This window comes from Cervus canadensis, chromosome 7, assembly GCF_019320065.1.
Source record: "Cervus canadensis isolate Bull #8, Minnesota chromosome 7, ASM1932006v1, whole genome shotgun sequence".
NCBI lineage: Eukaryota > Metazoa > Chordata > Mammalia > Artiodactyla > Cervidae > Cervus > Cervus canadensis.
In genome coordinates this window covers 2,955,641-2,973,810 of record NC_057392.1, presented here as the reverse complement: position 1 = coordinate 2,973,810, position 18,170 = coordinate 2,955,641, and the positions used below count along the sequence as shown (strand labels likewise).

General features: G+C 37.1%; 1 protein-coding gene across 1 annotated transcript in view; it reads right to left on the bottom strand.

The window, feature by feature from the left end:
* SLC9A9 (solute carrier family 9 member A9) overlaps positions 1-18,170 on the bottom strand; it is a 647,359-nt gene that overhangs the window by 574,082 nt on the left and 55,107 nt on the right. The window contains exons 3-4 of the mRNA XM_043474178.1: positions 13,535-13,612; positions 11,958-12,034 (exon numbers count right to left, since the gene is read on the bottom strand). Coding sequence (XP_043330113.1) covers positions 11,958-12,034; positions 13,535-13,612 — 155 coding nt within the window. The remainder of the gene's footprint in view (positions 1-11,957; positions 12,035-13,534; positions 13,613-18,170) is intronic.

Here is an 18,170-nt window from a genome sequence, read left to right as displayed (position 1 = left end):
TCTTTGCACCATTTACTTCTCCTTGCTCACACACGGCAGTTGTGCTTTTCCGTGTGTGTGTGACTCCCTCATGGATGTCTGCCTCCCTCATGACTGTCTGCCTCCCTTATAGACTGTTAGCTCCAGGCCAGCTGGGACTGGGCAATTTTCTTGCTCATTAAGACTGCTAAATTTTAATACTAAGAAAATAAAATGTTGAAAATAAAACAATTAATAATAAGACACACTATTCCTAGGAATAATTTTTTTAAAATTTATGCACAATTCTTATTGGAAGACTTAAAAAGAAAACCTAAGTAAGAAGAGATATCAAATTTTAAGAACAGAAAAACAATATAATAAATACATCAGTTTTCCCTAAACTGATCTATAGATTTGATCAATTCTAATCAAAACATTGATAGTGAGTTAAAGAATTTGGTGAGATGGTTCTAAAATGTTTACAGTAAAAAAAAGATCCAAATAGCTATCACAACGCTGAGGAAGAATATTGCAGGGTGTGTGCGGTGGGGAAGGGGGCAGATTATTCCTATTAAATATTAAGAGTTAATTAGTAGAAGGCAGTGATAATTTAAATAGTGTGATATTGTCACAGGGCTGGACAAATTGATCATGAAGTTTGACAATACTAAGCTTTGGTGAGAGTGCTGTGCAATGGAAGCATTTAAACCATCTGGTAGGAATCAGTTCAGTTCAGTTCAGTCACTCAGTCATGTTTGACCCTTTGCAACCCCATGGACTGCAGCATGCCAGGTTTCCCTGTCCATCACCAACTCCCAGAGCTTACTCAAACTCACGTCCATCGAGTCGGTGATGCCATCCAACCATCTCATCCTCTGTCATCCCCGTCTCCTCCCAACTTCAATCTTTCCCATCATCAGGGTCTTTTCCATTGAGTCAACTCTTCGCATGAGGTGGCCAAAGTATTGCAGTTTCAGCTTCAGCATCAGTCCTTCCAATGAATATTCAGGACTGATTTCCTTTAGGATGGAGTGGTTGGATCTTTTTGCAGTCCAAGGGACTCTCAAGAGTCTTCTCTAACAGCACAGTTCAAAAGCATCAATTCTTCAGCACTCAGCTTTCTTTATGGTCCAACTCTCACATCCATACATGACTACTGGAAAAAACGTAGCTTTGACTAGATGGACTTTTGTTGGCAAAGTAATGTCTCTGCTTTTTAATATGCTGTCTAGGTTGTTCATAGCTTTTCTTCCAAGCGTCCTTTAATTTCATGGCTGCAGTCACCATCTGCAGAGATTTTTGAACGCAAGGAAATAAAGTCTTTCACTGTTTCCATTGTTTCCCCATCTATTTGCCATGAAGTAATGAGACCAGCTGGAGTAGGAATACTACTTTGGAAAAAGAATTTGGTATTGCACACATCACTCCAAGTTCATTGTTTAAAAGAATCTTTTACAAGGGCCCCAGGTGACTTGTATAAGAACATTCATAGATGGAAGTAACTCCATCAATAAAAGAATAAGTAAAGCATGAAATATTCCCACTTTTGCATATTACCAATACAGTGAATGAACTACAGCTGAAAACCATAACATGGATGAATCTTAGAAAAATCATGAGTGGGCAAAAAAAAGAAACAATGGCTTGATGACATAAAGTATGATACAGTTCTCATAAAGTTTGAAAGCATATAGAAAAACTATAAATAAAGATTCAGTATAAGATTTACCTCTGGGGATGGGGGAAAGGACCATGGGGAGGAGCACATAGGAAAGTTGGACAGTTTTGGCAATGGAGCTTATAGTCAGTGAAGAATTCATGGGTTTTCATTTTAAGGTAATCTTCAAGGCCTTGAAAAATTGCAATAGGGGCCATGTGGCATAACTCCTTAACCTATTTTTTCTTAAGCTGTTCAAGAAAAATGAATAAGCTGCCAAGATAGAGCTTTAGCCATCCCCAAAGCTCCACCCTTTCCCAAAGCACCATGACCAGCCAAACAAATATGGATACAAACCAGGCTTGACATGACAGACTTTCACAAGGAATTTGCAGTCATGAGAGAACCCTCCTCAGCAGAGACTGTTGCCTTTGCAGATAACATGGCCATACTTTTGCCCCAACATTTTCTGCATCACTTGTGGGAAAGGAGAAATTGAAATTCTCAAGTTAAATAAAATTTTTCCATGCTTCCCCACTCTAGCTGAGTAGGGCTAAATTTTCCATGAATGCCATTTTCTTTGGTAGCATAAAATCTTAGTGTTCTCTGCTTTATTTTCTTTGAACTTTATGTATATTTTTCCATAGACATTTTATGTACAAAGAACGTTATAAGATACTTCGTAAGTCACTCAAATCATCAGGGTACATATTCATTGTTACTGGTTTCAGGATATCAGGAAGTCTAACAGAGGAGGCCAATGAGTTAACCCTTGTAAGGTCAACTTGATTCACCACCATGTTTTCATTTCGTAGCCATAGGCTTCATAACAAGTTTTGAGTCCCATTTTTTTTTAACTTTTTAAATTTTGTATTGGGGTATAGCCAGTTAACAATGTGATAGTTTCAGGTGAATAGCAATGGGTTGAGTCCATTTTTTAACGCAAGCTCTTATCTTGAAGATGTTTTATAGCTCCTTCCTGTGGTAGATTATTCATAAAAATGACCACAGTAATTTTCCCATCCAGAATACATATCCCTTTGTAATGTGACTTTATCACATATTGCATCAAGAGCCTACTTCCCCTTGCTTTGAATCTTGGCTGCTCTTGTGATAATCTGACCAAGACAATGCAGTGAAAATGATACTGCAGGACTTCCGGTCTTGAGCCTTAAAAGTCTTATACTTCAGTTCCCACCATCTTGGAATACTGCCCTGAGACCACCATGGGAAAAAGCCATGGCTAGCCTACTGGGAGGCACATATTAGACCACCCTTTCCCTGTCAAATCCCAGGTAACTGGTCACATAAATGACCTCAGGTGAGAATCTGAGAACTTCCCAACCAATTTCAATCTAAATGGCTGAGCCACATAACTGTGAACTAATGGGCTTCCCCAGTGGCTCAGTGGTAAAAGAATCCACCTGCAATGAAGGAGATGCAGGTTCAATCCCTGGATTGGGAAGATCCTGTGGAGGAGGAAATGGCAACACATTATAGTATCCTTGTTTGGAAAATCCATGGGCAGAGGAGACTGGTGGGATACGGTCCATGGCGTCGCAAAGAGCTGGACACAACTGAAGTGACTGAGCACACATACAGAGAACAGTTGCTATTAAGCCACTAAGTTTGGAGAGTGGTTTGTTATATAAGCAATAGATAACTGATACAGTTCCCTTAGCTTTTTTTTAAACCTTTTTCTGCATGTGATGTGGGGTGTGTTTGTGTGTGCCACATTTACTGTAGCTCCTTCATCAGATTTTGGTCAAATTGAAAAAAATACCCTTGACTGTACCCAAGGGTCCTGGAGAAGAAGGTAAACTAGATAATTCAAAGAATTAAATATTTCATTTAAAAGGAATCCCATAGTTAGAATCTTTAGAATGAGTTATTTAATAATGAGACCTATCAGGTAAATTCTTTTTCAGAATAGAGTATGTTTGAATTATTTTTATACTTTCTTATTATAAGACATTTCTCTTCTTTCATGTCAACAATCTCACATATCCTTCTGTTCCTTCCACAGGACTTTCCACATTTCTATTCCTTTTTGAATCTGTTTATTTTCTCTGTCCTGTGCTGCCATCCTTACTGTCCACTTCAGGTTGGTGATAGAAGGACTCAATGGACTAATGCATATGGCTATAAGACATCACCTTCTATACCTCCAAACTACATCTCGGATTGCTCCACAGTCCCCTCTACACTGCCTTGTGTTTCTTTTCCTAATAAACTTCACTCTTCTCTTTGCTCCCAGAAACACAGCCCGTGCCTGCTGGGATATGGATATGAGAAACCACACTGCTAAGCAGCTCAGGCTGCACTTGACAGATTAGAGATTATTTTTTTCTTATTTGGCCGTGTCAGGGCAGCAGCGCTCTTTATTTTTCTCTCTGACAGCAGTGACAGCTATTACCGTGCCAGCTCCAAATCCAGAGAGTAAATGAATGCACTGAAGAGGCATGGGGCCTTCTAGAAGACTCACGACAGCCTCCTGGGCTCTGCTGGGCTGCAGCCTCCTGAAAATGGAGTCTCAGAGAGCAGCAGCCCAGAGTCTCAGGGGACAGTGAGAAAAACACGGTTGGGAAGGAGGGGAAAAGAGCAGGGAGAAACAAGAGGGAAGGTGGGGATAGAGAAGAGAGAGGGAAAATAGAGAGTTTTGTGGTTGACAAGAATTAACCAGGGGACACTGGCAATACACTCTTGGCACCTTCGCATCTCTGCTATTGCCTGCCAACCAGAGTTCTTCTTATTAAAACACACACAAAGAGAAACAATAGAAGAAAGAGTTTCCCAGAAATGAAGTGAGCAGCATAATCAAGCTGCTTATATTCATAAACCTATTAGATAGCCCCTTCAACTTGTTTTCCCTTTTATTTTCTTGTTAATACAATTGACACATGCAGGAGAATATATAGAAGATATATGCAAATTTTAAATTATAATAGTATACTGACTACCGGGAAACCCACTTCCAGCTACGAGACAGAATATTACCAATAACTTATTCCCTCTGTGTGTTTCTTTCCATTCCATTCTTTTCCCTCTTCCCCAGAAATCACCACTTTGCTGAATTTTGTGATCTTAATTCCCTATTTGCTACACATATATGTATATGTATTCTCACCCATATGCGTGTATGCTTACACAATATTGTTTAATCTTGGTCATTTATGAACTTTATAAAAAGGTAACATGGGACTTGATTTATTGATCTTACATTGTTTCCAAGGTTCACCTACATTGGCATCAGCAATTTTATTTATTTCATTGTTTTGAGTGCTGTATAATATTATATACATTCAATTTCCTTTTTTTCATGAAATATGAGTTGTCTACAAGTGTTTGCTATTCTGAATAATGTTGATACAAACATTTTTATACATGGTGCATGTGTGCAAGAGGGTCCTTAAGGAAAACACTCAGAAATATAAGATATACAAATAAGTCCAAAGTATGTAAGAATGTCTTTATAAATTTTAAAATTATTTACTCATAAATGTAAACACTGGAATAAAGTTATACTCTAGAGTAAAGAAATAATAATAGACAAGGTACTCATGAAGAATGGTATCTGTTTAAGATATAAAGACTAATTGTTAAGCCATCATAATTAGGACTGTGTGGTACTGGTGCGGGAATAGATTAGAGATCAATTAGAAAGAATTAATGGCCCAAAACAGAAACCACAACACATAATACAGGAGGCACTGGAGATCCTGGGGGAAAGTGGGACAGGACAATAAATGATGTTAGAATAATTAGTTGTCACTTTGAGAAAGAAAAAATTTAATTAGATGTCTATTTCATATTATACACAAAAATCTATTTCAGAAAATGGACTTACTGCAAAAGGCAAAACTTTAATACACTTTAGAAGAAAACGTCTTTCTGATTTTGGGGCAAGGAATGATTTAGTAAATAAAATTTTAAAATGCTAGCCATAAAAGAAAAAAATTATAAGTTTAACTACATTAAATTTTAAAAATTCTGTTCATTAAGAGAATCATGAAAAAAGTAAAAGCATAAGACACACACTGGAAGAAAATATTTGTGGCTGTAACTAAATATAGATTACCATGTAGAATATATAAAGAAACCAGGCAAAATAATGAAAATATGATAAAACAACAAGTATAAAAATATGAAAAAAAAATATGATAAAACAACTCATTAGAAAAGTGGATAAAAGGTTTGGTCAGGTATCATATGAAAATATAATCTATTTCATTAACAATTAGGGAAATAAAAATAAAGACTACAGTAGAAAAAAAAAAGACTACAGTAGAATTTCATATCATTCCTATTAAATTGCCAAAAATTCCAAAGAACAATTGCTTTGAAGATTATTTTTCATCTGTAAAAATGAATATTGTGTTGTAGACCCTACCGCCGGCACTTCCACTCTCAGGCATGGAAACAGAATGGCCACCAAGTCTGGGAACACAGGCAAATACCTAATAGTTGGTTTATTGTTATTACTCTACAGTACAGATAAAATAATAGCACGCATATTTTGAGAACTCTTCCATTTTAATTAAACATGGAGATGTGGCAAATCCTTCCTTCCCCACCTCTCTCTTTGCTTAGGCTCCTGAAAAACATGTTCTTTGGGAACTGCAACTCCCTAGCAAAGCTGATGAGACAGTGAAATCTACATAGACTCTCTCTCATAAAAAATTCATAGATGATTTAAGGGGGTTGACTGCCTTGCTGAAGTCCTTCTATGCACATCTAATGGTCTGTGTTTCCTGGATTAAGAACTGGATTAGGAACTAAGAACTGCCCTAAATCATTCTCTTTACAGCGTTAGAGCCTAAGGCACTGACACATTGGCCTCCATCCATGAACTATACTTCTTCAGATTTTGATTCTAGACCCTTGTTCCTTCTTCCAGGTTTAGGAGTCAGTCTTTTGAGACTGCTGAAACTCAACAAACCTTATCCCTTTCAAGGACAGAGAAACACTGATTCCAGAACTAGCTCCATGGGCACTCAGGCCTACAGGCCCCAGCTCAGCGGGCATGATCGCACAAGAGGGTAGTGTCAGGCATGCTTCTCTGGGGTATTAGAGAGCCCGGCAGGTAAAAAAACATTCCTGAAGAATGTTGATATGAATAATATAAACAACCTCACACTTGAATCCAGATTTTCCAGAGTGAGTTACCTCAAATCCAGCAATTCTAAGGAAGTAAAATGAAGTCATATTATCCCTCCAACTATCTCCAGTTAGAAAGGACAGGTTCAATTTCTACATTGCAGTTATATTCATAGCTCAATATCAAACATTCATATTTTTCATAATTGCTAGGATGAGATGGTTGGATGGCATCACTGCCTCATGGACATGAGTTTGAGCAACTCCAGGAGATAGTAAAGGACAGGGAAGCCTGGTATGCTGCAGTTCATGGGGTCGCAAAGAGTCAGACATGACTGAGTGACTGAACAGCAACAATGATAAATGTGAAAATATGAAATTACTGAGGGCTTGGTTTGTCTTGCATATATAATTATTAATTACAAAACAATATAGGAAATATAATGTATCATCTTAGGAGGAGGACAAAGAGACTCTAAGAGTATTGTTCTCAAGTCAGACAGGCTGTGCCATTTATTACCATTTACTTAATGTGTAACCTTGAGCACGTCTCAACTTCAGCATCCTTGCATGTAAAAGAAAGATGATAATAGTACCTGTCTCATAGGGGCACTATAAGAATAAGATGAGATAATGCTTGTAAAAAGCATAGGTCAGTGTCTGGCACATGGAATGAAATTTAAAAAGTGAGCTTTTCTTAAAATTAACACCCCATTCTTCATCATTTAGATCCATACCCCCTTTTTCGAAATATTTTTTTTAAACTGTGGTATTTGTTTTAATTTGCCCTTAACAGAGAAGCTAAAAGGATATCATTTTCAACTCTCTTAAAGAAGTGTTTCACAGACGCTGATCAGTTCTTAGGACAAAAATGTACATGATGGCAGTAAGCATTAGGGAGGTTGGCATTGTGATGATACACCTATGTGACCATGAAAGTAGAGACATTGAGTCAACAGTAAGGGAATAGCTCTCAAAGGCTGAGGAGATGAAGAGCAAAATAATTCAAATACATGGATTTTATTTAAAAGCAGAGATGTATTTTAAATATTTCTTAAGTGATAAAATGGGGGAGACAACTAGAAAAGATGGTTCAATTAAGAATAATTTAACCTTAAAAAAATGTTTAAAGGTTTCTTCGACTTTATTTCCAGGGGGATATTGTTAAACTTTCCCATGTAAACTGAAAAATGACTTACATCTCATTTTTTTAATGAAATGAAGTTAATAAAATTTAAGAACTTTTTCATTTAAATGGACCCACAACCTCAAATCCTATAGAACATCTGAGTCCAGCTCTAGCACAGCCTGCCGTTTGATTACAGGGTTTACCAGCAGAAGATTATGGCCCACAAGCTGAGTTTTCATGCATATTCCATAATCACTCTTCATGACCTTCACATCCTCATACATTTCTCATCCTGAGATTCATGGGCATCTGTCAGCTGACTCTCCAGCACTCCAGTTCCCACATTCTCTTACATCACTCTGTGAGACTGACTCTCCAACATGGAAAATTGCACAATATTCCTAATACCCACCAGGACTACCACACTTGATAGTATGTAAAATCCAACGTCTTCATCCCTCTTCACTAAATTACTACCCAGGATCTACACACTTTTTAAAATTGTTCTCAGACTCCATTCTAACTAATTGTCCTCAGTCCCTTCTCTTGCCTATTTTATCCAAATATAAATATATCTGCATAAACTCAGGCATTCCTTCTTTCCCTTAAAAACATGGATTTCTTTTTAGATGGGATTCCTGATAAAAATCTCTCATGTCTATGAGTACTTTTAAGGGGATAAATAAAGAAACATGTGGCATGTTAGTAAATATTTATCCTACCATTTTATTTTTTAGTTTAATATTTTAAGTGTTTCTAGTGCTAATAAAAAATAGAAGTAAAGCAGTTTTTTGGCATGAAGAATATGACTCAGAAGCCAAACTATTTGGTTACTAATATCAGCCCTACTACTTCCACTGTGTTACTCTCTCTGAACCTCAGCTGTCTCAACTGTTAAATGAGGGTAATAATAGTATCTACTTAATAGGATTATTTGGAGGATTAAATGAAATAATCCATGTACAGCACTTTTTAAAAGGGCACGGTACATATCAAGCTTTCAATAAATGTTTGTTGTATTGTTTTTGTCACTATTAATTTATCAGAAGAATAGAACTGGTTGTTTTCTAAGATTTAAGTTTAAATTTGAGTGATTCACAAAATGGGAGTTACCAAATTATGAAAGTATAATTTTGGTCTGAATTTAAGTGTGTGCCTTTTCTTCAGTGGACTTCCCTGGTGGCTCAGTTGGTAAAGAATCCACCTGCAATGCAGGAGACCACCTGTAATTCAGTAGACTTGGGTTCAATCCCTGGGTTGGGAAGATCCTCTGAAGAAGGAAATGGGGGATTTCCTTGTCTAAGAGACCCATATTGTTTGTCATGGAATTTATTATGTAATATGGTTGCTTTAAACATAAATAAAATTTATCTTCGGTGCTGCTTACGGAATGTTTTGAGCATACTATAAATTAAGCTGGGGCTTGCCAGGTTGCTCATAAAGAATGTGCTTGCCAATGCAGAAGATGTGAGTTTGATCCCTGGGTCAGGAAGTTCCCCTGGAGAAAGAAATGGCAACCCACTCCAGTCTTCTTGCCTAGATAACCATATGGACAGAGGAGCCTGGTGGGCAACAGTCCATATGGTCACAAGAGTTGGACATAACTTAGTGACTAAACCACCACTAATTTCACTTCAAAATTTTTGAAATTGTATCTGGAGAGCAGCATAGAAAAATGATTGTTTTTCATCCTACAGTACCCCAAACAATTGAGCCTGCCAATGCTCTTCCTCTATTTCTGCCCATAGCATAAGTGTGGAGTCACCCACCATCTCCCAGGGATTGAATCCAACGGTTATCTACGTCTGTCCCACTTGACCACTCCCCTTCTTCAGATAGTGCTGTTGCCCAGATACCTACCTTTCTCACTCCATATACTTGCTCTGCATGACCTCATTCTCTCAGGATTTCAATAAATTGATGACTCGATGTCCATCTTTACTGCCACTGCCTGATACTAAGCACTCATCATTTCCAGCCTAGCTTGGAAATTGCCTTGCTGCCTTTTTTCCACTTCACATGGCCACCAGAATGACCTTCCTAAAGTGTAAATCTGACCTTGTCACTCTCGAGCTAAAGCTCTTTAAGGGTTTCCCTTACCTTGCTGCATAAGATCCTAAAATCTTTAATTTATCTATCCCTTCCACATTTTAACATTAGGAAGGCACCCTACAAGTTTTTGTTGTTCAAGCAAAGAACATGGTTCTAAAGGTTTTTGCCAGGGCTGCACATCTTATTCAAATCACTTTCCATTATAAATGGTTAACTGCAGCCTTAAAAATCAATTAGAAGAGCTTGTCAGCTCCAATAAATACATATTACTGTTTCTCTTGAACTGAAATTTTTAAGAACAAGTCAATTACATACAATGCATACATGCTAGTATACACACACACACACATACTATATATTGTACTTTAAAAAATAGATGTATAGAGTTTTAATAATAGCAAAAGCATGTTATGTACATACACAAACAAGTGTACTTGAAATCTGTTATGAAAGGAAACAGAGTTATAATGAAACTTATTATGCCATAATTTGATAATATTGTCTACAAGTTTAGAATTTAGATCTATTATAAATTTCGGATTTCCATATTATAGAACTGCTAAAGATCAGTCTTTGCTATAAACTGATAAGTGTCTGTTGAGAGTTCACACATCTCAGAGTCTTGAATCAATGTATAGGAATAATGATTAGGGATTTGTAGAAATTAAAGATAAATTGTTAAATAAAGAGAGGGTGATAGCAAGATACTGCTGGATCAAGAGCAGCAGTTTTAATTTTGTCCTGACCAAGGTCCTACTTCTTATAGATGGTGAGACTGAAACAATTAATTAGCCTTTCAAGATGTTACACTTCTCATCTTCAGAAGGAAGAGTGTAATCACACAGATCTCTGAGGCCCTTGCCAGCTTTGAAGTTTGAATATTTAGCTACGGCATACCCACAGAACAGAAAAGCCCTCCCTTGAACAAGCTTCCAGAAGGATCCAATCCACTGTGACTCTCAAACACAAACCGTTGATAGACCTCTTAGTTGTCCAGAATTTATGAGGCTCCCCAGTTGACATCTCTGCAAGCCTCCAGCTTCACTTGTTAAAATCTTCAGCTTTCTCACTAACTTAACCATGCTAGACATTTTCATATAATGTAGCCTGAGTTGTTCTAGGCTTGAACCAATAAAAATTTAAGAGCGAATTCAACATAACCCCCCCTACTCCCCATTTTCAGGTCCAAGTAATGATAGCTCCTTAGCCTTCCAGTGACACACACTAAACACTTCATAAGAAAAGGGCTGGGTGAGTGACTAATGTGTGTTTTTAGCCTCAGTTTCTTGTTTTAGGGATATAACAGCTGTATGCAGTAAAATTTCAGGGTAGAACTGGCTGTATTAGACAATTTAAGACATCCACACCATCATAGTCAGAGCAGCTGAATATGTTTTCTACAGTGCAGATTTAATGCATTGGATAGAATTGTAAGTGAATTGGATTGGCTTCACCATTTTGTACCACATTCTGCTTTACGATGAGTTGCAAGCCAGAGTCTGGGGCTCGCAGCATAACCAATAAAATATAAATAGAAAAAAACAAGTCTGCATTCTAAAGTGTATCGACCAAAAAGCCATCCCAGCATTAAACAACTCTGCTGATATTTAGAATATCTGTCTCAGACGGCTCTCGTGTTAACTTTCCCTTAGAAAGAAAACCCCTGACATATATTACTATTGTACTCCTGTCAAATACAGGTAAGATCCTGCAAAGAAGATGGAAAAAGAATAACAACGTGCTTATCTGCGTTATTTAAGCCAAAAAAGGTAATGTGTTTCACATAACTCAAACCAAATTAGCCACATTGTCTAAGTCAGAAGTTCAAAACTCACAGGGAAAATCCAACAATCTAATTCTAGTTTGCTTTGATTTGAAGCCTTGTGTTTCTCAGAAGACATGGAAGCCTTGGAACTGAGTCAGAAAAGCATGTCAAGATGTGATATACTGAAAGAAAAGAAAAACAAACAACAAAAAACCATTCACCCAGAGAGTGTGAGGCTAGGAAATGTGAGACTGGCCCCAGAGCCTTCTGGAACTTAAGCTCCAAATGTCACTTACCCTATGACGATGCAGGAGATGGCCGTTCCCAAGAAGGCATATGTTAAAATAGATCCCAAGTTTTGAAAAAAGTGTCTCTGGGGAGGAAAAGATAGATTTCATATAGTACATCAGATTTTTTCTTCTTAGCATAACAAGAAATAAAAACAAATGCATGTGTTTTCACAGCCTCTCCCTTTCCTCACTGTTAAGGCCAATTCTGTTTTTGGAGCCTCAGTTGCTGGCCGTATTGTACAAAGAAACCTTAGCTGATTAACACTGTAAAGGACAGAGGTTTCCAACAAACAGGGAAAAAATACATCTGGAAAGCGACAGGCCAGAACTGGCTGGCCCTGAGAGAGGAGGAAGGGATTGGGGCAATGGTCATGCAGGACTCTGGAATGATTAAAGAAGACAGAGTTTTTAAGAAGTTTTGTTGTCACTGAAACCCCTTTAGCACTTTAAATATACTGTTCTAAAAGATTTAAGTTGCCATTTGACTTTTACTGGATCTCTGATTTACTGTTTTTCTGAAAGTGATGAAACCGAACCTTAATCACCTACAACAGTTTATTTTAATGAATCACACAAAATGATGCTTAGTCTTGGGGCTGGGATGAAGAAGGATGAGCGGAATAAATCCAGCTTTCTAAATCTTTTCAAACGCTTGCTTGGAAAAACTCCCTTCCAGTTCTGTAAGTGGTAGCTAAATAGCCAGAACTGACAGCAAGAGGGAGCCCAAAGTACACAAGAAAATCAAGTCTGTACTGAACAAGCAAAGGCTGCTGAAGCCTACAGGCCAAGGGAGGAGAGCCCTAGGAATCTCTGGCATCAGGGGTGGGCAGCAGGAAAGCAAGCACTTTAACTCTGCATCTCAAAACTCATTCAGGCTGGAGCCTCGATCTGTGGCCCTGGTGAGGCTAGCATGTAGGCTTTGGTGGGAATTACTAATTTAGGAAATGTACATGTTCAGCCTGCACATAAGTAATGTTTTGCAAGTGCAAAAAAATGCGAGACTGAACTTTCTCTCTATAAATTCAATGTTAATTAACAGCAAACCCTTTGGTTATAATCATCTAGAATAATATTGCCCAATAGAAATATAATGTAAACCATATATGTCATTGAAAATGACATATGTAAAAAAAATAAAATAAAATGACATATGTACTTTTCTAGTAGTCATATTAAAATAAGTTTTTAAAAAGTAAAATGAATGTTGATACTATAATGTATTCAAAAATTATCATTTCTACATGAAATAAATATAAAACATTGTTGAACTATTTTACATTCTTTTTTTATACTGAGCCTGTAAAATCCAGTGCATATTGTACACGTAAAGCACATCTTCATTCAGACTAGTCAAGTTTCAAGGGCTTAATAGCTACACGTGACTAACAATCAGTATACTGGATGAGCAAGTTTAGAAGAATTCTAAGCATGTCAGATTTGAATCTGTATCACATAATCTAAGATAATGATATTTTTACCAAATAGGTAATCACGTAAAATAAAATGACGCTTTTTTTTTTCAATAGTGCTGGCAAGATTCTCTATTTAATGATAAAAGAAGAAAACAATCACTGTATATTTACCTTCTTTAGACTATATCCAGCATGAAATATAATTGGCGGCAGTAAAACATTGAAGAAGATTTCTGGATCAAATGTCATCTGCCAAAAAACACAAATGTGTAGTTATGAAGATGCTCTTTTGGGCTAATAAAAATAAATTTAAAAAAAAGTTATAGTTTCCTTTGCTAAAGTTGTATGAGACATATTAATGTGCTATTAAATTAGCAGAGATGAAAATAAGAGAAAATGCAAACTTAGAAATTTATGATTGACTATAACTTATAAAGTAATATTTTAAATGTAAAACTTACGTTCCATTCTGTAGTTAATATGAACAACATAAAATCTGAAAGAAACCTTTCTAGGCAAAGAAAATTTTTTGTTTTTATTTTGATTAGTTATTCATTCTTCATATTTTAAATGTTTTTATTCTATTTTTTTTTTTTTTGGCTTCTGACATGATTTATTTAAAGTTTTCCCAAATAAAACATTTTTAGAAATTTAGTCTTAGTTTTCCCTACTTTATCCTATTCCAAAGTTCAGAATATTTTCCAGACTCTGAAAAAACACACTTGAAAGAGAAATAGGATTTTTCTAGTATTTGTTTATTGGCTTTTACTTAAATGCTAAAATAAACTTGGCAAAAATTCCTTAGTGTGAAGTACGATGAAATGAGATGTAGAAATTCTTGAATCCAATACATGCTCTGTGCTGAGTAGTCTGAAAATGAAAACTAATTTAATCTTTAAAGCCTTCCTTAGATTCATCCTCTTCTTCTCTACTTCTTTCACACTCTGTCTCTCGCTCTCATCCACACACACACACATATACACGTGCGCGCACACACACATACACTGCCATTCATTATTTCTCCACTAAGGCCTTCTTACCATTATAACACTCATCAAAATCTTTCAGATGTACAGGTCTCACAACTACACTTTCTATACTTTTTTGCCCGAATTCTTACTCATCTCTGAAGCTGATTCTCAAAAACTACTTCTCTCTGAAACATGCTCTGATTTCCCCAGTCAAAACCGACTGTTCTTTCTTCTGTGGTCTTTCAGCACTTTGTACCCTCCCTCGTAGCATGTTTCATAACACAATTTATCAGTTTCTGTTTGACTGTTTTCTCCAACAAACTGGGAACCCATCAAGGATCACAATGATGCCCTTGGTTAATTCTGTGCTGCTTTCATCCCTTCCAGTGCTAGCTTATTGCTCGATATATTTTTCTAAATTGGGAAAAAAATTAATTGCCTTTGAAAGTCAAATCTATTAAAATGGAGTGAATTATGAAAAAGTGAAAATGTTAGTCACTCAATTGTGTCTGACTCTTACGACCCCATGGACTGTAGCCTACCAGGCTCCTCTACCCATGGAATTCTCCAGGCAAGAACACTGGTTGCCATTCCCTTCTCCAGGGGATCTTCCCCCCCCAGAGCAAACCCAGGTCTCCCACATTGCAAGCAGATTCTTTACCATCTGAGCCACCAGGGAATTATATATATTTATATATATCTCCCTAAAAACCTTATATATCACAGGTAAGAATTATTTAATTAAAAACTAAGAAAAGTTTTTCTTAACTCCACTATTTACTTTGGGTCTAACTGAGCATTGCCAGAGTCCCTCTTCTCCCTCCCCACACTGGCCCCTTGACTCTACTCATCTAATATTTGGGAAGGGATAGGCTGTGGAAGTAGGAACCATGTAACTCAGTTGGGTGCCCACTTACAAGCCTAGATATTCTCTCACTGATGCCACAACCTCTTGGACCAGTGAGCATTCAGGTAGAACAGCTTGGCTTATCCAGAGCTTTCTTGTGCCTCTCATGTTTTTTCATCTTTAAGATGAATACAATAATTTTATACCTAATTTCTAAGGTGGTTATAAAAATTAAGTGAATTAATACTTGTAAAGCTCTTGCAGCATTGCTTAACATCTAGTAAGCACTTTTAAGAATTCATTACTAAAGAAAATGAAATATCTGAATTAATATTGTAAAGTTATATGATTTGAAGAAACTGCCCCATTGTCAGGAACTCTTAAGTGTTACAACTGTGCAACATTTGGGCAAAGAGATTACTTCTCCTTCTAAATTTACTCTTTTTTTCTAAGATTATCTAAAACACCATTATTGATCTATTTTTGAGGCCTCTTCAAGAGTCTATCAGTTGCATATTTGAAAGCTTTTGCAAAGAGATGTATTTCTGTTCTGGAGGAGTGAAGCCATATAGCTGTGATCTGTGATCATCTGGAAGAGAGGATTACAGTGGCACATCTTGGGCAGAAAATCCCTCGCCTCTGCAGTTTTTCTGCAAAAATCAGGTTAATCACTCAACCAGAACATTTCAATAATCAGAGTGCCCCATTCCCTGCATGCAGGTTAACTAATGTGCTATTGAATTATATTTTCTGGAGCAGCCAGATGAAACTGGCAGGCTGAGAATGGCATGCAGAGTACGAGGATTTATTTGTATATACAAAACAGATTTGTGTTCCTTTCAGACTTGCTATAAGCTTAGGAACTGCTAAATCAGAGTTCTGGGAGTAACTCCAAACCCAGATAATTTCTCAGAAATGGCTGGATCTGCCACTGCACCAGACTCCAGATGGTGGTTCCACATGTCATTTTCCTCAGACTTTGTGTTCAAATCATGGCCTTGGAGGTGAGACTGGTTTAAAAGCCCAAACAATTAAAATTTTTCATTATAGTCTGAAGAGGAAAAAAATCTAAGACAGGTGTGAAATGGAAGGACAGAAAGTTAAAAATCTTTCAGCTAAACATACTAGTCTTAAAATACAAGTTTTAGAGACCAGCACCGTCCAATGGAACTTTCTGTGATGGTGGAAATATTCTATTACTATCCTGCCCAATAGAGTAGCCATAGGTCATATGATCTATTGAGCAATTGAACTGGAGACTACTTGAATGGAGGGACTGAAATTTTTATTTTTCTGTGGCTAGTAACTATGGGACAATACATTTATAGACAGTTACTAGAATTTAAAACTTCAGACCATTCAGTTTTTAGATGGTTTATCGTCCTATATAAGGAATGATTAATTTGGAGCAACAGACCTACAACTCAAATGGTAGAATTATGAATGCTTCATGAAAACTGAGATTTTAAAATATTGGGATTCAATTCTTAAAATACCAGATAGTATGAGACAGAAAAATACCAATATGTTCAACTATTACAAGGATGCAGTAGTTTTATCTATTATCTCAAATATGCACTAGTGTTTGGCTAGGAATAGCCCAGACATACATTCATAGAGATAACCAACTTGAAAACTTTCCAAGAGTAGAAACGAAAGGTACCAAGTTCAACTCTCAAGTTCATCAGAAGGTTATAGATACAAAATTCCGTTTGGGCCTAAGTATTAAGGCATCTAGTGACTCAATACGAATTATTTGGGAAAAATAGTTGCATAGTGTTCTATGCAACTACTAACTAAATAAGCACTAAAATAACCACTTTAATGGGGGACTGTGATTTATGTGGCATATTACTTCCAAAGAGGCCTTTTGAAAACATTGTTTCATCAACTCTGACAGCATTCCTGCGTGGTAGCTGGCAGATGCAATTATGCCCTTTTTCCAGAGACAGGAGAAGAAATGAAAGGCATGCCCGGTGTCAATCAATGTGACAGGGGTATCACTGGGAACTGGGTGTGTATGCAGGGGCAAACTAAATGCGTGCTTTTCAGTTGAGAACCGGGCTAACATAACAGCTTAAACCAAGATTTAAGAGTGTTTAAGAGAGGTTGGCACTCAGAAACAGGCTTCATTATTCTGGCAATTCCCAGCTCCTTTGGAAAAATAAAAGTAGTTAACACAATAATGTGTTCGCTTATCTGCAATGATTTGTTCATAAGAAATCTAGTGAGCCCCGTCTCTGCTGCAATCCAGAGTTCTCTAGAAGACAGATAGCACTCTGGGCTTGCTGACCCTGCAGGGAGCCTTGGTCTTGAATCAGCACATGAACTGGGTTTTGAAGGATGAACCTCTCCATAGGGCACCAACATACAAAACCATGCTCCTTTGTCTGCCCTGGGAGCATTGGGCCAGGGTTCACCAAGCCACAGGGCAAATTGGCAGCTTCCTGAAGTTTCAGTTATACTTAAAAGCAAGTAGTTTGAAATATTTTGAATACTTTAAGCATGCAGATATATTTAAAAGTGAAAATCAATACTTGCATGCATTTTTAATATATATAGAAGACTTCAAAGAAATCTTGGCTTGCTCAGGGAAGGCAGCTCTAGACAACACAAGAATGAGTGTTTCCTTTCCTCTGCCCTAGGTGATGCTTTGGTGTGAGAAGTACCAGAGGAGGGAAAAGAAGAATAATTTCAGAATATATAATGAAAATACACCACCTACAAATTAGATGAGGTTAATCTACTTACTTAATCTCTCTGAGCCTCAGTTCCCTCATTTGTAATTTGCCTACTTCCTAGACTTGCTTTTCATGATTAGATGTAATAAGAGATGTAAAGGGGTCTACGTGGTACCGAACACTGATTGTTTCTCAAGAAATGGTCACTGTACCTGAATTGAAATGAAAGAAACTGTTGATGCAATGGATTGAGGATTGGAGGCACGAGGCACAGAAATATTCATTCAAACATGGAGAAAAGTAGAAAC